This window comes from Gobio gobio (genome assembly GCF_949357685.1).
Source record: "Gobio gobio genome assembly, chromosome: 18".
Classification (NCBI taxonomy): domain Eukaryota; kingdom Metazoa; phylum Chordata; class Actinopteri; order Cypriniformes; family Gobionidae; genus Gobio; species Gobio gobio.
Genome location: NC_137111.1, coordinates 50227473 through 50250444, shown reverse-complemented (window position 1 = coordinate 50250444; position 22972 = coordinate 50227473). Strand labels below are relative to the sequence as shown.

General features: G+C 39.4%; 1 protein-coding gene across 1 annotated transcript in view; it reads right to left on the bottom strand.

Moving 5' to 3' along the window:
• The window catches only part of stk32c (serine/threonine kinase 32C), a gene marked incomplete at both ends in the record, with an annotated part of 117913 nt that overhangs the window by 70435 nt on the left and 24506 nt on the right, over positions 1-22972 (bottom strand). Inside the window, one exon of the mRNA XM_079843405.1 lies at positions 3481-3536. Coding sequence (XP_079699531.1) covers positions 3481-3536 — 56 coding nt within the window. The remainder of the gene's footprint in view (positions 1-3480; positions 3537-22972) is intronic.

Below are 22972 nucleotides of genomic sequence, written 5' to 3'. Positions count from 1 at the left end.
TGTGTGCCAGGTTTATTCACATGGATCTGAAGGGAGGAATATTAGCTTTTTTATGCTAATATTTTTTTATATAATATTTTTTATGCCCCCCCCCCCCCCATACTCATATACAGTGGTATAGATGCAATATTTCTGACATATGATTATTATCAGTGTTGAAAACATTATATATGAAACCTGTGATACTTTTTTTCAGAATTCTTTGAGGAATAAATAATTAAAAAGATCAGCATTTATTCAAAATATAAATATTTTCTAATAATATAAATCTTTACTATCAACTTTTTTATCAATTTAACACATCCTTGCTGGATAAAACTATTAATTTCTTTCAACAAAAAAAGAAGGAAAATTTTACTGACCACACACTTTTGAATGATAGTGTGTATTGTTAGAAAATATTTATATTTTAAATAAATGCTGATCTTTTTTAAAAATGTTTTATAGATCAAATAATCCTGAGAAATCAAAAGTATCTCAGGTTATAAACTGGGTTATTTCAGCTGAAAATTCAGCTTTGATCACAGAAATAAATTTGATTTTGAAGTATATTCAAATAGAAAACCATTATTTTAAATTGTAATAATATTTCATAATATTACTGGTGTTTTTTCAGTATTTTTGATCAAATAAATGCAGGCTTGATGAGGAGAAGAGATTAAAAATAATAATGTTTCTATAGGGCGGTCAAAAGATTAATTGCAATTAATCGCATCCAAAATGAAAGTTTGTGTTTACATAATATATGTGTGTGTACTCTGTTAATTATTATTTATATATAAATACACACACATTCATGTATATTTAAGAAATATTTGCATATATATACTGTATATACATTTATATAATCTATAATATATATAAATGTTTTATATATAAAAATAATATTTTTTTTCTTAAATATATACATGCTTGTGTGTGTATTTATATATAAATAATAATTAACAGAGTACACACACATATATTATGTAAACACAAACTTTTATTTTGGATGCGATTAATCTTTTGACAGCCCTAGTTTCTAGACTTCTGACCGGTACAGAATATATATATATATATATAGCAAAAACTAGCTTTTGTTTAGTACAGGATACTGTATTATATATATATATACAGTATCCTGTACTAAACAAATATCAAAATTAAGCTAGTTTTTGCTTAAAACAGGAAAAAATGATATATTATAAGTTCCTGTTTTAAGCAAAAACGCACTTAGTTTTGATATTTTTTCCGTAATGGAAAGGTAATGTGTGATTTTGCTTGTGGAGGATGTTTGTGCTGTGAACACAGAGCTAGAAGAAGAAGCGTCTCATCTGCTCTTAAAGCACGAGCTCATCTCACATCACAGTCTGTGGAGTCCTGGATGTGATACTGACGGAAATTTAGCAAATTTAACTTCTAGTTACTAGGCAACCATACATCCCATTAATCTCCAAATGACATAAAATGCAATTAGGCACATACCCTCCACACATGCAGAATTTGGCGTGTTCACCATGGGAATATGAAGTTATAGCCTTAATAATGACGGAAGCAATGGGAAGTTGATGGGACAAATGAAACGCAGGCCTGTTCCTCACGGATGCTGATGTTCTCCAGGCTGCTCCGCTTATTAGTGTACACACTACACACTACACACACACCACACACACCACACACACTACACACACACCACACACACCACACACACACCACGTTAAAGCAGCCGCTCTGAGGAAACAGATCAGCTTTTGTCCAGCAGGTGTGTGGCGCTCAGGAGAAGAACAAGCCTCTCCTCAGGGTTTATGGGTATTTCTGGAGGAGATCATAACTCTTTCTGACGGCTTTCAGGAAGGGAAAGATCAAATCAGAGGCTCTGAAGAGGCATTTCAGCGCAGACTGACCGAGCTGGAGGAATGATGCTCGATTACTGTACATCCACAGAGGAACACTTCACTGCTTTACTGTATTTATGAGCAGAACAGACTCTTTCAGAAACATTAAAACATCTTACTTATTCTGAACTTTTGACCGCAAGTTAATTATTAATGCAATAAAAATATTCCCATTACAGCCTACATTATGACAAAAAGCCTAAATTATAATATATAAATATTCTGAAAAAATAGAAACTCATAATTTCTATTTTGTCATAATTTAGACATTTTATTATGACAGTCGAAATAATGACATAAAATGACAAAATAGAAATTATGACATACATTTTTTTAATTATGACAGTTGAAATTATGACGAAAAGTTAAAATTATGATGTAAATGTCTAAATTATGAGAAATGAAATTATGACATTTTTTTAATTATGAAAAAATTGAAATTATGACAAAATGTCTAAATTATGACAAAATAGAAATTATGACATACATTTTTTTTAATTATGACAGTTAAAATTATGACAAAAAGTCACAATTATGATGTAAATGTCTAAATTATGATAAATTAAATTATGACTTTTTTTAATTATGAAAAAATAGAAATTATGACAAAATGTCTAAATTATGACAAAATACAAATTGACATTTTTTTTAATTATGATGCAAATGTCTAAATTATGAAAAAATAGAAACTCATAATTTCAACTGTCATAATTTAGACATTTTATTATGACAGTCAAAATTATTAAATCAAATGATTAAATCATGACAAAATAAAAATTGTGGCAAAATTTCAACATTATGATATAAAATGTCGAAATTATGACATAAAATGTCGAAATTATGACATAAAATGTCGAAATTATGACAAAATAGAAATTATGACAAAATCTCTAAATTATGACAAAATAAAAATTATGACAACATTTAAACATGATAGTTGAAATTGAAAGAAAAAAAAATTATGACATAAAATGTCGAAATTATGACAATTGCAACATTATGATAGTTGACAAAAAATCTAAAATTTTTGAAATTATGACAAAATTTAAACTGTCATAATTTCAACTTTGTCATAATTTAGACATTTTATTAATGACAGTCAATTTTATTATGATAAAGTCAAAATTATGACATCAAATGTCTAAATTATGACAAAATAGAAATCATGACAAAATGTAAAAATTAAGACAGTCGAAATAATGACATAAACATGTGTAAATAATGACAGTGTAAATTCCAAGCTTTTGTCCATAAGTCATGTATTAATGCATGAGTGTATTCCTGTCAGCCTGAGCTGAATGAGCTGTGTGTGATTCTGACAGATTCTGCCTTTCTCAGGTCATTCACAGAATAAATCTCACATGACACACGCCTCTTAAATTAATTAACCGCTACGGTCCAGATTAATGGAAAAATTCATTTGTAATTACTGAAGGCGTCCTTAAGCGCGCCCGGGCGGCCTGGTTTCAGATAAGGAGAGCGCAGGGTAATTAGAGAGGCTGAATTACCTCCGCATTGATTTCAGTCTCTTACTGTACTTACTGTAGATGTGACAGACAGACACTACAGTAAGAACAGACGGATCATGAGTGTGAAGCAGTCTTACCTTCCCAAAGCTGCCTTTCCCAATGGCTCGCAGGATCTGGAAGTGATCGAAATTCACTGCGAAGGAAAGAAAAGCAGACAAAGTCAGTTTTGTCATCATTTCCCCTCCGTTAGGTTAATAACTTCTACATTATGACAAATTCAAAATGATTACATAAAACGCACAAATTCTACATTATTTGACGGTCATAATTTGGTCATCATTCGGACTGTCAACCTCACGTTTGTCATCATTTAGACAGTGTCAATTTCGACTGTCATAAAATATATAAATTATATATAAAGTCAAAAGTATGACAGTCAAAATTGACATTAAGTCGAAATGTCAAAATTATGACAATGTAATTTCGCCTGTCATCGTCATTTTTTAACATTTTATGTTAATTTAGATTTACTAAATTAATTTAGACATTTGGTCAATTTCAACTTAATGTATATAGGCTATAATTTAGATATTTTATGACAGCTGAAATTATAACAAAGTTGAAATTATGAGATGAAATCAATATTAAATGATGACACTAGAAATAGACATACAATGTCAAAATTATGACAAGAAATGTCAAAATTATGACAAAGTTGAAATTATGACACTTGAAATAGACATACAATGTCAAAATTAAGCCAAAAATGTCAAAATTATGACAAAAATATAAATATGACAAAATTTAAATTATGACACTTGAAATAGACATAAAATGTCAAAATTATGACAAAAAGTCAAAATTATGACAATAAAATGTCAAAAATTATGACAAAATTTAAATTATGGCACTTAAAATAGTCATAAAATGTCAAAATTATGACAAAGTTGAAATGATGACACTTGAAATAGACATAAAATGTCAAATTTATGACAAAAAAAAAAGAAAATTATGACAAAATTGAAATTACGACACTTCAAATCAACATAAAATGTAAAAAAAAATTGAAATTATAACAAAAGTTAAATTATGACAGCCGAAAGATAGTCAATTTCGTGTTAGTATGTCAATTTGGACTTGTTGATTATGATTTACCAAAGTATGATTATTTGTGGTGAGGTGGAAATGGTCATTTGGTGGTGAATAAGGAGTAAAGATGAGGCTCAGCCAAACCTCAGGGCGCTTCACACACAACTGCATTATGAATGCAAAGGTGCCAAATCAGCAGATATTGATCAGGGGTTTTCATCACACAGTTCATCAATCAATACTTCAGTGTGTGTGTGAAGTCATGAGAAAACACTCCAACACAACCATACAACACTATCATCACACACTGTCTTTATATCTAATGCACTACACACTGGCCTGCCCGTGACTCGTGTTGTAACAGCAGAGCACGGCCTCACCTGAAGCACTCAGAGTTCTATATTCATGATCAGTCAGCTTTGATTTCATTAGAGATGGATTTAAGGATAACAGTGTTTGGATTGATGTGCTCTAAAAAGCCTTTTTCCGTTTGAAAGGTTCAAAGTCTCTTCCTGAAAACGATTTTCCAAAGCAGAGATGCACTATGGATTTCAGATGAAGCCGACTGAAGGTTCCTTCGACTAATGGTTTGTGCTAGCATCCACACACACACACACACACACACACGCGGGTCGCCTCGGGTCGCTCCTGAAGAGGCGCTGCGAGTGTTTCCGTGTCGAGAGATCTCTCAAGAATCTCCTTCTGTCTTCCTCAAGCCTTCCACCCGTTTCTCCACTCGACGGAAGAGACTCCTGACACAGCTCACACTCACACCGCGCTCTCAACTCAGACTAGAACCTCATCAATCATTCCTGACAAAGAATAACATAAATCAGGTCATGATTTAGAAATAGACAAAACATGTCTAAATTAAAGCTCCTTTGGCTCAATCACAGCCTCAGGTGTTTCTGAGCTCAGGGCAGTTCCTCCTGTTCTTTTACGTTGACATCATGTGAAATTGTTTGTAGAATTGAGGAAAAATGTAATGAATTTAATCCATTTTGGCTGTAACATAACAACATGTGGAAAAAGTGAAGCGCTGAATACTTCCCGGATGCGTGTGGAGTAGAAATTATGACAATGTCGAAATAACAAAATTGACACTTGAAATAGATGTAAGATGTTGAAATGATGAGAATAAAAAATCAGCTTATTGGTTGATTTTTGTATGTGCTGTTCAGAATCAATAGATTTTCATGTTCCCTGCATGTATTTGTGTGTGTGTGTGTGTGGCTTCTGCGGTGCGTTTCTGCCGTTCTTGGCATTGCGACGAAGTCTGTGGGAAAGTTTGGCCTCGCTTTAACAGACTTGAAAAGCCAGATAATGAAATCACAGTCATTCTGATGACTAATAATGTTTAGCCATTTGTTTGCAGGAACACAATCCCTCTGTGCCAGCGTCTGTTCCCAGAATAAGCAATAAACCCCTGCTTTGATCAGATACAGAGATTTAAACATCATGCACCTGTGACTGATATCAAACATTAACTCAGAAGATCTGATGTGGTCAGCATCTCTCAGACGGAAGTGATGGGAGTAATGCCAACATGCTGAAGACTTCCCATCGACTGCTAATGGATCACAATAACAGCGGCAATACTGATGTGTGATCGCCTGTAAGCACAGCAATATCTAAAAAAAGAGACATTCAAAGTCGGATATTCAATCTTAAATATACACCGATCAGGCTAATATATGCTGTGCCGCCCCATACTCCACAAACTGAGATGCTCTGTGTATTCTGAGCCCTTTCTATCAGAACCAGCATTAACTTCTGGAGCAGTTTGAGCTCCAGTAGCTCATCTGTAGATCGACCACACGGGCATCAATGAGCCTCGGCCGCCCATGACCCTGTGGCCGGTTCTCCACTGGTCCTTCATGACCCTGTGGCCGGTTCTCCACTGGTCCTCCATGACCCTGTGGCCGGTTCTCCACTGGTCCTTCATGACCCTGTGGCCGGTTCTCCACTGGTCCTTCATGACCCTGTGGCCGGTTCTCCACTGGTCCTCCATGACCCTGTGGCCGGTTCTCCACTGGTCCTCCATGACCCTGTGGCTGGTTCTCCACTGGTCCTCCATGACCCTGTGGCCGGTTCTCCACTGGTCCTCCATGACCCTGTGGCCGGTTCTCCACTGGTCCTCCATGACCCTGTGGCCGGTTCTCCACTGGTCCTTCATGACCCTGTGGCCGGTTCTCCACTGGTCCTCCATGACCCTGTGGCCGGTTCTCCACTGGTCCTTCATGACCCTGTGGCCGGTTCTCCACTGGTCCTCCATGACCCTGTGGCCGGTTCTCCACTGGTCCTCCATGACCCTGTGGCCGGTTCTCCACTGGTCCTCCATGACCCTGTGGCTGGTTCTCCACTGGTCCTCCATGACCCTGTGGCCGGTTCTCCACTGGTCCTCCATGACCCTGTGGCCGGTTCTCCACTGGTCCTCCATGGCCCTGTGGCTGGTTCTCCACTGGTCCTCCATGACCCTGTGGCCGGTTCTCCACTGGTCCTCCATGACCCTGTGGCTGGTTCTCCACTGGTCCTCCATGACCCTGTGGCCGGTTCTCCACTGTTCCTTCATGACCCTGTGGCTGGTTCTCCACTGGTCCTCCATGACCCTGTGGCCGGTTCTCCACTGGTCCTCCATGACCCTGTGGCCGGTTCTCCACTGGTCCTTCATGACCCTGTGGCTGGTTCTCCACTGGTCCTTCATGACCCCGTGGTCGGTTCTCCACTGGTCCTCCATGACCCTGTGGCCGGTTCTCCACTGGTCCTTCATGACCCTGTGGTCGGTTCTCCACTGGTCCTCCATGACCCTGTGGCCGGTTCTCCACTGGTCCTTCATGACCCTGTGGCCGGTTCTCCACTGGTCCTTCATGACCCTGTGGCTGGTTCTCCACTGGTCCTTCATGACCCCGTGGTCGGTTCTCCACTGGTCCTCCATGACCCTGTGGTCGGTTATCCACTGGTCCTTCATGACCCTGTGGTCGGTTCTCCACTGGTCCTCCATGACCCTGTGGCCGGTTCTCCACTGGTCCTTCATGACCCTGTGGCCGGTTCTCCACTGGTCCTCCATGGCCCTGTGGCTGGTTCTCCACTGGTCCTTCATGACCCCGTGGCCGGTTCTCCACTGGTCCTTCATGATCCTGTGGCCGGTTCTCCACTGGTCCTTCATGACCCTGTGGCCGGTTCTCCACTGGTCCTTCATGACCCTGTGGCCGGTTCTCCACTGGTCCTTCATGACCCTGTGGTCGGTTCTCCACTGGTCCTCCATGACCCTGTGGCCGGTTCTCCACTGGTCCTCCATGACCCTGTGGCTGGTTCTCCACTGGTCCTCCATGACCCTGTGGCTGGTTCTCCACTGGTCCTCCATGACCCTGTGGCCGGTTCTCCACTGGTCCTCCATGACCCTGTGGCTGGTTCTCCACTGGTCCTCCATGGCCCTGTGGCTGGTTCTCCACTGGTCCTTCATGACCCCGTGGCCGGTTCTCCACTGGTCCTTCATGATCCTGTGGCCGGTTCTCCACTGGTCCTTCATGACCCTGTGGCCGGTTCTCCACTGGTCCTTCATGACCCTGTGGCCGGTTCTCCACTGGTCCTTCATGACCCTGTGGCCGGTTCTCCACTGGTCCTTCATGACCCTGTGGCCGGTTCTCCACTGGTCCTTCCTTGGAGCACTTTTGATAGAGACTGACCACTGCAGACCGGGAACACCCCACAAGAGCTGCAGTTTTGGAGATGTTCTGACCCAGTCCTCTAGCCGTCACAATCTGGCCCTTGTCAAACTCGCTCAAATCCTTACGCTTGCCCATTTTTTCTGCTTCTAACACATCAACTCTGAGGACAAAATGTTCACTTGCTGCCTAATATATCCCACCCACTAACAGAGATCATCAGTGTTATTCACCGGTCATAATGTTATGCCTGATTGGTGTATATTATATACAACCCCAAATCAGAAAAAGTTGGGACAGTATGGAAAACGCAAATTATATAAAAAAGAAGTGCTTTCTAAATTTACTTTGACTTGTATTTCATTGCAGACAATATGAACACAAAATATTTCATGTTTTGTCTGGTCAACTTCATGTCATTTGTAAATATGCATCCTTTCCTGTCATTCAGACCTGCAACACATTTCAAAAAAAGTTGGGACAGGAGCAATTTAGGGATAATAATGAGGTAAAATGGTTAAATAATGATGTGATTTGAAACAGGTGATGTCAACAGGTGATTGTAATTATGATTTGGTACAAAAGCAGCATCCAAGAAAGGTCGAATCCTTTAGGAGCAAAGATGGGCAGAGGATCGCCAGTTTGCCAACAAATACGTGAGAAAATTATTGAAATGTTTAAAAACAATGTTCCTCAAAGAAAGATAGGAAGAGATTAGGATATTTCACATTCAACAGTGCATAACATAATTAAAAGATTCAAGGAATCTGGAGGAATTTCAGTGCGTAAAGGACAAGGGCGCAAGCCTAAGCTGAACAACCGTGATCTCCGATCCCTCAGGCGGCACTGCATCAAGAATCGTCATCATCTAGAAGCCATATCACCACATGGGCTCAGGACTACTTTGGCAAACCTTTGTCAAGTACCACAATACGTAGTTACATCCACAAATGCCAGTTAAAACTGTAGTGTGCCAAAAGGAAGCCCTATGTTAACAGAAGCGCCGTCGACTTCTCTGGGCTCGAGGCATCTGGGATGGACCATCACACAGTGGAAACGTGTACTGTGCTCAGATGAAGCAGTATTTCAGGTATTTTTTGGGAGGAATGGACGCCGTGTGCTCCAGACCAAAGAAGAAAAGGATCATCCAGACTGTTACCAGCAACAAGTCCAGAAGCCAGGGTCTGTCATGGTATGGGGTTGTGTCAGTGCCCTTGGCAAAGGTAACTTGCACTTCTGTGAAGGCACCATTAATGCTGAAAAGTACATCGAGATTTTGGAGCATAATATGCTGCCTTCAAGAAGACATCTTTTCCAGGGACGTCCATGCATATTTCAACAAGACAATGCAAAAGCACATTCTGCACACATTCTGCAGTCCTGGCTGCGGAGGAAGAGGGTTCGGGTACTTGTTTGCAGGAAGAATGGGACAAAATGACACCTGAAACACTTCATCACTTGGTGTCTTCAGTCCCTAAACGTCTTTTAAGTGTTGTGAAAAGGAATGGCAACATTACAAAGTGGTAAATGCTTTACTGTCCCAGCTTTTTTTTTAAATGTGTTGCAGGTCTGAATGACAGGAAAGGATGCATATTTACAAATGACATGAAGTTGACCAGACAAAACATGAAATATTTTGTGTTCATATTGTCTGCAATGAAATACAAGTCAAAGTTAATTTAGAAATCACTTCTTTTTTTTATTTATTTGCGTTTTCCATACTGTCCCAACTTTTTCTGATTTGGGGTTGTAACTTTACCCACATGCATACAGTTCATTAATCCCCTGGAAATGCACAATCCAAACCTAAATGGTTGTAATTGAAGAACGCTCTGGAAAATAGTCTAAAAAATAAGTTTTAAAGAAGACACTCAGCAGATTATTGCTGAAGTGAAAGCATGAAAAATGAAAGTTTGAAAAAGTTATGGAAGTTTAAATTTACTGTAAATCAAATGTACTGTACCAATTCTAAAAGAATCCACATGTCTAACCAAGTTGTGTTCCAAATTTGAAGTTGATATCACAAAGATTAAAGTTCCCATGAGATGTTGTTTAGGCGTAATTCCAAAAATATCCATCGGGTGCCACGGATTACATTGAATTTATTTATGAATTCCTGTCCAAATATCACTTCTATCACAAAATATGGAGCATTGAGACTCTTTCCGATGTTTTTTCTGAAGTTTTGTCAAGATTTGAAAAGGTTTTGATTATAAATTATGAAACAAAACGACGCCCACTAGGGGGAGGAGCCCGGCAGAATAATTTAGAGTATCGTTTCTATGGTAACGCAACGTCCAAAAAACAATTTTGAGCTTTTGAATGATACATAATTTATAATTACTAAAATATGAGATATAAAAAGGTGATAAAAAAGATAGAGGTAAAAGATAAATACTAGATTATATGTTTTAGTATGTTCTATTTAGCATGAAAACCATATTTTCAATGATTAAAAGTGTGTGCATCGACTTTTTGTGACATTTTTGTGAGGTGCACTCTTGTCATAAATTAATCTATTTCTGTTCCTACATCATTTATAACAAACAACAGTGGTGAAATATCTATTTTAGAGTCTTAGACCTTTCCAACGATACACAGTGTGTCATGATTAGATCAGGGTTTCATTGGAATATACAGTTTTTAGCAAATCTGGTTATAACGTCTCAGAATGTAAATCATCGTCCAGCTCCAATCTGATAAATGCAAACTATAAGGCATAAAGATATTATAAGCACAAACATCATGATAATATTGTAAAGCTGCTTTGACACGATGTGTGTTGGTAAACTTGCAATACACTTTTTATGATGTTGTGCAAACTGAACTTTGATACTTTATGAAAAAAGTTTGTTTATTTTAAGTGAAACTCATAACTGTATATAATATACATATCCTGCAGTGACAATATTAAGAATAACTCATATTTAAACTATTTAACTTGTGTTGCATGATAAATTACAGCAGCTAACTCATAAAACACAGCACCAAAACCCAAAGAACTTCCTGAAGGTGTATTTTAAGGTCATGTTGGCTGAATGTGTGTTTATGGAGTGAAGGATGTGCTGAAGTGCGGCTCATTTCCCCGACAGCGCTTCAGTGTTTGTGGGCAGAAACGCCACGGAGAGGAAGTCATTATTGTCTCTTCCTGTCGGAGGTCCATCTCGTCCCACACAGCACTCCGACTAATGAGAGCGGCCGCAGCACACGACATGGAGCCGGAAATATACATCACACACACACACACACACACACACACACACACACACACACACACACACACACACACACACACACACACACACACACACACACACACACACACACACACACACACACACACACACACACACACACACACACACACACACACACACACACACACACACACACACACACACACACACACACACACACAGTTTCTGAAAGAGTCTCTTCTGCTCACCTGACCACCAATAATCCAGTAATCAGTGAAATATTCCTCCAGTGTAGATCATCTGTTCTCTATGTGAATATACATTAAAGTGTGATTTATTCCTGTGATCAAATCATCATTACTCCAGTCTTCAGTGTCACATGACCCTTCACTCATCATAATAATCATAACTTTATGTTTGCGTCCATCATTTTGCGCCGGACGCTTCTCAAACGAGGGTCTTTAACGCTGGATTATAAAATGGTTGTGACATGTTCAGTGCGTGAGATCGGCCTGTTTTGTTGTTGCTGATATGCTGGAGCTCTTGAAGCCCCGCCCTCTTCCTGAAAGGGGGCGGGGAGCAGCAGCTCATTTGCATTTAAAGGGACACACACACAGCGTGTTTTTGCTAACCCTCAAAAAGTGACCATTTTAACATGCTATAATAAATTATCTGTGGGTATTTTGAGCTGAAACTTCACACACACACACACACACACACACACACACACACACACACACACACACACACACACTCATCAGAGACTTATATTACATCTTTAAATGGGCATAACAACTTCCCTAAAGCAGAAAATAAATAAATAATAATAATAAAAGGTAATCCTGAGATTTGAACATGTGTATGTTCTTTGAAGGGTGTGAAGTAGAATATAAAATGACGAAAACTACCATATGATCCAATGCTCAATAAACAGTTCATTAACACAACATGTTTTACAAACACACACACATACATATATACTGGATATATAATGTTGTCACTTTTTGAGGGTGAGCAAAAACAAGCCGTTTTTGTGTGTGTCCCTTTGAATGCAAATGAGCTGCTGCTCCCCGCCCCCTTTCAGGAAGAGGGCGGAGCTTCAAGAGCTCCAGCATATCAGCAACAACAAAACAAGCCAATCTCACGCACTGAACATGTCACAACCATTTTATAATCCAGCGTTAAAGACCCTCGCTTGAGGAGCGTCCGGCGCAAAATGATGGACGCAAACAGTTATGATTATTATGATGAGTGAAGGGTCATGTGACACTGAAGACTGGAGTAATGATGATTTGATCACAGGAATAAATCACACTTTACTATATATACACATAGAGAACAGATGATCTACACTGGAGGAATATTTCACTGATTACTGGAGTTATGATCAGATTCATGAGCCTTAATAAATGCCGCTTTGTTCATTATTAGTTTGTGTTAACTAATGTTAACAAAAGAAACCTTATAGCAAGGTGTTCCCATAAAATGTAATACTTTACCAACTAAATTGCTTCGTCTTATTCGTGAGAAATTAATAAATTATTTTAATCTGTAGATTCTTATTGTATAAATAGCAGATAAACACAATTTCTCTTACACTCTGCACATGATGTCTCGTTTTCCAGCACTCTTTCATTTACTGGAGAAGAGAAATGACTGAAGATATGAAGAGAAATGAAGTGAGTTTGTGCTTAAAACAAGAGCAAATATCAGCCAATGAGGTCAGAGAAATCCACATGTTTCCCCTTAGAATGGAGTGTATTTCTCTGACCTCATTGGCAGATGTTTGTGCTGGAAACAGGACAGAAACACTGAGGATGAGGATTTCTCCACATGAGCCATCACGTCCTACAGATGTTCTCAAATCAAGCGAAGCGCTTCATCTCCGCCCGTCCGAACCGCAGAACACTGCCTCTGCCATGTGACTTGCTTATTTGGAGATGCTGTCATAGTTTGCCATTAATTATGCAAAACGACATTATGCAATTTTCATAAGCTTTTCCTTATTAATCACAATCAAGGGCACAAACGCCTCCCGGGCACAAACAGTGCTGCGCTGAAGCATGATGGGTAATCGGAACTGCAGCGGCTCACAAAATGTGTGAGAAACACCATAAACATCACTCAGACCTTTCCAAAGAGGGACGCCACGATACACACAAGTGAGAAAAATGTTAAACGCACTGATCAGGCATAACATTACGACCTAATATATGCTGTGCCGCCCCATACTCCACAAACTGAGATGCTCTGTGTATTCTGAGCCCTTTCTATCAGAACCAGCATTAACTTCTGGAGCAGTTTGAGCTCCAGTAGCTCGTCTGTTTGATCGACCACACGGGCATCAATGAGCCTCGGCCGCCCATGACCCTGTGGCCGGTTCTCCACTGGTCCTTCATGACCCTGTGGCCGGTTCTCCACTGGTCCTTCATGACCCTGTGACCGGTTCTCCACTGGTCCTTCATGACCCTGTGGCCGGTTCTCCACTGGTCCTTCATGACCCTGTGGCCGGTTCTCCACTGGTCCTTCATGACCCTGTGGCCGGTTCTCCACTGGTCCTCCATGACCCTGTGGCCGGTTCTCCACTGGTCCTCCATGACCCTGTGGTCGGTTCTCCACTGGTCCTTCATGACCCTGTGGCCGGTTCTCCACTGGTCCTTCATGACCCTGTGGCCGGTTCTCCACTGGTCCTCCATGACCCTGTGGCCGGTTCTCCACTGGTCCTCCATGACCCTGTGGCCGGTTCTCCACTGGTCCTCCATGACCCTGTGGCCGGTTCTCCACTGGTCCTCCATGACCCTGTGGCCGGTTCTCCACTGGTCCTCCATGACCCTGTGGCCGGTTCTCCACTGGTCCTTCATGACCCTGTGGCCGGTTCTCCACTGGTCCTCCATGACCCTGTGGCCGGTTCTCCACTGGTCCTCCATGACCCTGTGGCCGGTTCTCCACTGGTCCTCCATGACCCTGTGGCCGGTTCTCCACTGGTCCTCCATGACCCTGTGGTCGGTTCTCCACTGGTCCTTCATGACCCTGTGGCCGGTTCTCCACTGGTCCTCCATGACCCTGTGGCCGGTTCTCCACTGGTCCTCCGTGACCCTGTGGCCGGTTCTCCACTGGTCCTCCGTGACCCTGTGGCCGGTTCTCCACTGGTCCTTCATGACCCTGTGGCCGGTTCTCCACTGGTCCTTCATGACCCTGTGGCCGGTTCTCCACTGGTCCTTCATGACCCTGTGGCCGGTTCTCCACTGGTCCTCCATGACCCTGTGGCCGGTTCTCCACTGGTCCTTCATGACCCTGTGGCCGGTTCTCCACTGGTCCTCCATGACCCTGTGGCCGGTTCTCCACTGGTCCTTCATGACCCTGTGGCCGGTTCTCCACTGGTCCTCCATGACCCTGTGGCCGGTTCTCCACTGGTCCTCCATGACCCTGTGGCTGGTTCTCCACTGGTCCTCCATGACCCTGTGGCCGGTTCTCCACTGGTCCTTCATGACCCTGTGGCCGGTTCTCCACTGGTCCTCCATGACCCTGTGGCCGGTTCTCCACTGGTCCTTCATGACCCTGTGGCCGGTTCTCCACTGGTCCTTCATGACCCTGTGGCCGGTTCTCCACTGGTCCTCCATGACCCTGTGGGACCATCGTGTATAAAGTGAGATACAAACTTCTCTGACACCTATTAGAGCGTTATATATAGTAAATGTGTTTGGCCTGCAGTAGAACTTAAAAATAAAGCAAAAGTGCGGAAGAAGTGAAGAGCAGCACGAAGCGTTCCTCCGTAAATCACAGCACATGAGCGCAGACGACATGATGTCTGGCCCTGAAGCTGAAGAACCACGTGCTCCAGGATCTCATGATAATCAATACGGCTGTCTGCAGAAACCCAAGCAGAGCAAACCCTCGCCGGCTATCAGGAGACACAGCACCAGAACTGCAGAGATGAGAGTTTACCTCACACACACACACACACACACACACACACACACACACAGCGGGAATAGAGCAGAAAACAATGTGTTCACAAAATCATCACTTCCTGGAGCAAAATATCAGGAATAAACATTAAGTTGCTGTTTTTCCCTCCATCATAAATGAGTGTCGTCTCAAACCGTCAGGCGAAACACACACACACACATACACACACACACATAATCAATGAGTGTCGTCTCAAAGCGTCAGGCGAAACACACACACACACATACACACACACATCATCAATGAGTGTCATCTCAGAGCGTCAGGTGAAACACACACACACACACACACACATCATCAATGAGTGTCATCTCAGAGCGTCAGGCGAAACACACACACACACACACATCATCAATGAGTGTCGTCTCAGAGCGTCAGGCGAAACACACACACACACACACACACACACACATCATCAATGAGTGTCGTCTCAGAGCGTCAGGCGAAACACACACACACACACACACACACACACACACACACATCATCAATGAGTGTCGTCTCAGAGCGTCAGGCGAAACAAACACACACACACACACACACACACACACACACATCATCAATGAGTTTCGTCTCAGAGCGTCAGGCGAAACACACACACACACACACACACACACACACACACACACATCATAAATTAGTTTCATCTCAGAGCATCAGGCGAAACACACACACACACACACACACACCCACACACACATCATCAATGAGTTTCGTCTCAGAGCGTCAGGCGAAACACACACACACACACACACATCATAAATGAGTTTCGTCTCAGAGCGTCAGGCGAAACACACACACACACACACACACACACACACACACCCACACACACATCATCAATGAGTTTCGTCTCAGAGCGTCAGGCGAAACACACACACACACACACACATCATCAATGAGTTTCGTTTCAGAGCGTCAGGCGAAACACACACACACACACACACACCCACACACACATCATCAATGAGTTTCGTCTCAGAGCGTCAGGCGAAACACACACACACACACACACATCATCAATGAGTTTCGTTTCAGAGCGTCAGGTGAAACACACACACACACACACACACACCCACACACACATCATCAATGAGTTTCGTCTCAGAGCGTCAGGCGAAACACACACACACACACACACACATCATCAATGAGTGTCATCTCAGAGCGTCAGGCGAAACACACACACACACACACACACACACACATCATCAATGAGTGTCATCTCAGAGCGTCAGGCGAAACACACACACACACACACCATAAATGAGTGTCGTCTCAGAGCGTCAGGCGAAACACACACACACACACACCATAAATGAGTGTCGTCTCAGAGCGTCAGGCGAAACACACACACACACACACACCATAAATGAGTGTCGTCTCAGAGCGTCAGGCGAAACACACACACACACACCATAAATGAGTTTCACCTCAGAGCGTCAGGCGAAACACACACACACACACACACCATGAATGAGTGTCGTCTCAGAGCGTCAGGCGAAACACACACACACATCATCAATGAGTGTCATCTCAGAGCGTCAGGCGAAACACACACACACACATCATCAATGACTGTCGTCTCAGAGCGTCAGGCGAAACACACACACACACACACACTCAGGGGTGTAGCACAAAATCCTGGGCCCTATGCATAGGCAGTCCTGATGAGCCCCCATGTTAAAATATATTCCAGACTTTTCAAAGGGCCCTCTCCCTAGACGGGGCCCTGGGTAGTCAGGTCCACTTTTCCCCCCACTACCACGCCCATGCACACACTCACACACACACACACACACACACACACACACACACACACACACATCATCAATGAGTGTCGTCTCAGAGCGTCAGGCGAAACACACACACACACACACACACACACCATGAATGAGTGTCGTCTCAGAGCATCAGGCGAAACACACACACACACACACACACACACACATCATCAATGAGTGTCGTCTCAGAGCGTCAGGCGAAACACACACACACACACACACACACACCATAAATGAGTGTCATCTCAGAGCGTCAGGCGAAACACACACACACACACACACACACACACACACACATCATAAATGAGTGTCGTCTCAGAGCATCAGGTGAAACACACACACACACACATCATAAATGAGTGTCGTCTCAGAGCGTCAGGCGAAACACACACACACACACACACATCATAAATGAGTGTCGTCTCAGAGCATCAGGCGAAACACACACACACACACACCATGAATGAGTGTCGTCTCAGAGCATCAGGCGAAACACACACACACACACATCATAAATGAGTGTCGTCTCAGAGCGTCAGGCGAAACACACACACACACACACACATCATAAATGAGTGTCGTCTCAGAGCACAGGCGAAACACACACACACACACACCATGAATGAGTGTCGTCTCAGAGCGTCAGGCGAAACACACACACACACACCATGAATGAGTGTCATCTCAGAGCGTCAGGCGAAACACACACACACACACACACACACACACACACACATCATCAATGAGTATCATCTCAGAGCGTCAGGCGAAACACACACACACACACACACACACACACACACACATCATCAATGAGTGTCGTCTCAGAGCGTCAGGCGAAACACACACACACACACACACACACACACACATCATAAATGAGTTTCGTCTCAGAGCGTCAGGCGAAACACACACACACACACACACACACACACACACACACAAACATCATCAATGAGTGTCGTCTCAGAGCGTTAGGCGAAACACACACACACACACACACACACACACATCATCAATGAGTGTCATCTCAGAGCATCAGGCGAAACACACACACACACACACACACACACACACACACACACGCACAAGTCCACTCAGCTTTATTTATATAGCGCTTTTAACACTGTAGATTGTTTCAGAGCAGCTTTACAGTGTTAAACAGGAAAATAATGCAGCATAATTTTATTCAGCCGTTCTGGAGAAAACGCTGATGTCATCAGCTCAATTCAATGATCATACAGTGACAGTGTGGGCTTTAGAGCAGTAATTAGATCAGTCATTTAGTTTATATGGTTAATTTAGTTTAATAATTAGATTTATTTGGATATTTAGTTGAACATGTAGTGTCTCCAACTGAGCCAAGCCAGAGGCAACCCAAACCCCATCAGGAGCAGAATGGAGGAAATAAACCTTGGAGAAACCAGACTCAGTCGGGGGGGCAGTTCTCCTCTGGCCAATTAACACACACACATGTGAAAAATTTGAAAATATGACATAAAATGTTTAAATTATGAGATATGACTTCACTACACCAGTGGCGGAAACATGAATATGATCTTCTCTCCGCGAGTGTGAAGATGAGCTGAGAATTAAACGGAGAACACAGGCCGCGCTGGATCTGTGCGCCATTAATGAAAACACTCGGGCTATGTTTATCTCTGCTCGCTTCACACTTCAGGAGTCTTCCATCGCCTGATCTACACCACACACACAATTACCACATACTGCATCCAAATTATGACTTCAGAAGACTAAATTATTATGAGTCATAATTATGAGACGAATCGAATTTGAGATAAATTATGAAATTATGACACTGAATTGAAATTATGAATTATGAGATTTAAAGTAAAAATTATGTTTTTAACTTAAGACAAAATGTTTAAGATAACTCAAAATTTAGATACAAATTTGAAAATATGACATACTGAATTGAAATTATGAGATAAATAATTAAATGATTGTTAAATTATGACAATTATTAGATTAATCGAAATTGAGATAAAATATTTGGAAATTATGACTTAAGAAATCAAAATTATGACACTGAATTGAAATTATGAGTAAAAATTTACAAAATGTTTAAATTATGAGCCATAATTATGAGATAAAAAGTCAATAAATTTAGTTTCAGTTGAAATTTAGATAAAAAAATGTAATTATGACAGCCAAATTTATGAGATTTTAAGTAAAAATTATGGTAAAATGTTTAAATTATGGGTCATAATTATGAGATAAAAAGTCAATTTTGAGACGAATCGAAATTGAGATAAAAATTTTAATTATGACACTGAATTGAGATTGACAGTCAAAATTATGAGATTTAAAGTCAAAATTATGACATAACATGTTTAAATTATGACAATTATGAGATGAATCGAAATTGAGATAAAAAAAAATTGAAATTATGACAGTCAAAATTATGAGATCTAAATCATGACTTAAGAAATCAAAATTATTACACTGAATTGAAATTATGAGTAAAAAAAGTCATAATTATGAGATAAAAAGTCAATTATGAGATCAGTTGAAATTGAGAAAACATTTTTTTATTATGACATGCTCAATTCTAATTATGACAGCCAAATTTATGAGATTTAAAGTAAAAATTATGGTAAAATGTTTAAATAATGGGTCATAATTATTAGATAAAAAGTCAATTATGAAACAAATCGAAATTGAGATAAAAATGTTTAATTATGACACTGAATTGAAATTGACAGTCAAAATTATGAGATTTAAAGTAAAAATTATGACAAAATGCTTGAGATAACTCTAAATTTAGATACAAATGTGAAAATATGACATACTGAATTGAAATTATGAGATTTAAAGTCAAAATTATTACATAACCTGTTTAAATAATGACAATTATGAGATTAATCGAAATTGAGAAAAAAAAATTGGAAATTATGACAGTCAAAATTATGAGATCTAAATTATGACACTGAACTGAAATTATGAGATCAAAAAGTAAAAATTGACAAAATGTTTAAACTATGAGTTATAATTATGATAAAAAGTCAATTATGAGATCAGTTGAAATTGAGATAAAAAAAATTATTATGACATGCTCAATTCTAATTATGACAGCCAAATGTATGAGATTTAAAGTAAAAATTATGGCAAAATGTTTAAATTATGAGTCATAATTATGAGATAAAAATGTTATATACAATTTGAAATTAAATAGAAATTATGAGATTTGAAGTCAAAATTATGAAACGCTAAATCAAGGTTATGCCTTAAAATATTTTAATTTTGATATACTTAATAGAAGTTATGAGATAAAAAGGTCAAAATTATGACAAAATGTTGAAATTATGGGTCAATAATTATGATAAAGTCAATTATGAGAAAAATTTTTCGAAAAAATGTGAAATTCCGACACCAAGTAGAAATAATGAGATTTAAAGTCAAAATGATGACACGTTAAATCAAGGTTATGCCTTAAAACAATTCAATTATGATGTACTAAATAGAAGTTATGAGATTAAAAGGTCAAAATTATGACAAAATGTCGAAAATTATGACAGAATTTTGAGATAAAAAGTCAAAATTATGACGTACTAAATCTAGTTATGACAGTCAAAATGTTAAAAAAATTATGAGATTTCAAGTAAAAATTATAACACTGAAAAAATTATGAGATTGATTCAAAATTATGACACTACACTAAGTCAAACTTTAAAAATTAAGTTATGATATACTAAATTGAAGTTAAAATTAATTATGACAATGTTGAAATTATGACAGACTTTTTATCTTATTGTGATGTCATAATTTTGACTTTAGTCATAACTTTTACTTCGATGATGATCATTCCCTTCTTCAAACATTATGAGTTACTTTTGAGCGTTCTGAAACGAGAAGAACGTTTACAGCGTTAGATGAGCATCCTGACACACTGCTGATGTTTTGAGGACGTTATTAAAGACCAGATGACGTTGAGTGAATGTTCTATTAGCGTTACTGGAGGAACCCTTGCAGTGGCTGTCGTGTGTGTGTGTGTGTGTGTGTGATTGCATTAGATCTGAGCGCTGCTGTAAATATCAGGCTTGAGATGGATAAAGGGCAGCAGATGGCCTGACCTTTGAAGCGCTCCGTCCACTCTCAGCATCCAGCTCATCATCTCCTGATCTCCAGAGCTCCAGTGGAGAGAGACTGAAGACTACAGAGCCTTAACTGCTCATCATGGTCAAATCATCGGGGAATATGAATGATAATCTCACCCTCGCTGATCATGTGTAGAGTTCAAATCAAATACATAGAAAACATCTGTGATGATGAACTCGGTTCAATATGAGGATCAAAACACATCACATGAGACTCATATTACAACAGTGTGTGCGCTTTTTTCTTTACTAGCAAACAAAAGCCATCATATTTATCATATTTGACAAAATCATGCTCCGGTCAATCATTATTATGAGATGAAAAGGCAAAATGATGACGTACTAAATTGAAATTAAGACTTAAAGAAGTCAAAATTATAACAGGCTACTAAATCAAAATAATAAAATTGAAGTCGAAAGTATGCCATAAATGCATAAATTATGAGAATTAATTATGCGATAAAGTCAACAATGAGATAGTCATAATTATGAGATAAAGTCAACAATGAGATAGTCATAATTATGCAATAAATTCAACTATGAAATAGTCATAATTATGAGATCAAGTCAACTATAAGATAGTCATAATAATTATGACAAGTCAATTATGAGAGTCATAATTATGAGATAAAGTCAATTATGAGATAGTCATAATTATGAGATAAAGTCATAAAGTCAACTATGAGATAGTCATAATTATGAGATAAAGTCAACTATGAGATAGTCATAATTATGAGATAAAGTCAACAATGAGATAGTCATAATTATGAGATCAAGTCAACTATGAGATATTCATAATTATGAGATAAAGTCAACAATGAGATAGTCATAATTATGAGATAAAGTCATAAAGTCAACTATGAGATAGTCATAATTATGAGATAAAGTCATAAAGTCAACAATGAGATAGTCATAATTATGAGATAAAGTCATAAAGTCAACTATGAGATAGTCATAATTATGCGATAAATTCAACTATGAGATAGTCATAATTATGAGATAAAGTCATAAAGTCAACTATGAGATAGTCATAATTATGAGATAAAGTCATAAAGTCAACTATGAGATAGTCATAATTATGAGATAAAGTCATAAAGTCAACTATGAGATAGTCATAATTATGAGATAAAGTCAACTATGAGATAGTCATAATATGAGATATAAATCGAGTTTGAGAACGTTTTAAATAATCACATACTAAATTATGACATTAAAGTCAAAATTATGACACTAAATCAAAGTTATGACTATGATTTTATATTTATGACTTTATAATTGACATTATGAGTCATAATAATGAGATTGAAAAGTCGAAATTGAGATAAAACAATTCAAATTATGACAGTATATTGAAATTATGACATTTAAAGTGAAAATATGACACTAAATTACAGTTATGACTTAAAAATTAAAATTATGACAAAATGTTGAAATTATGACAGGATTATGAGATTAAAATTATGACACACTAAATCAAAGTTATGATTTAAAAACATAATTGACATTCTGATATGCTGAAAATGAAAGCTCTAGCATAAGTTCTGCTGGAATTACTACGTCACTTCTTGCCTTCTTTCTAACCCAGTAATATCCTCATGCTCACTGTAGAAAAGCCCGTTCTTACACATGTTTGAGTTCGCAGATACTGAAGCGACGATTAAAGTCAAAGCCATGACATAAAATTACGATTCATAATTATGAGATAAATCGAAATTAAGATAATTTTTTTTATTATGACTTAAAAAATCGAAATTATAATATACCACAAAAAAAATTATGATAAAATGTTGAAATCATGAATTGAGAT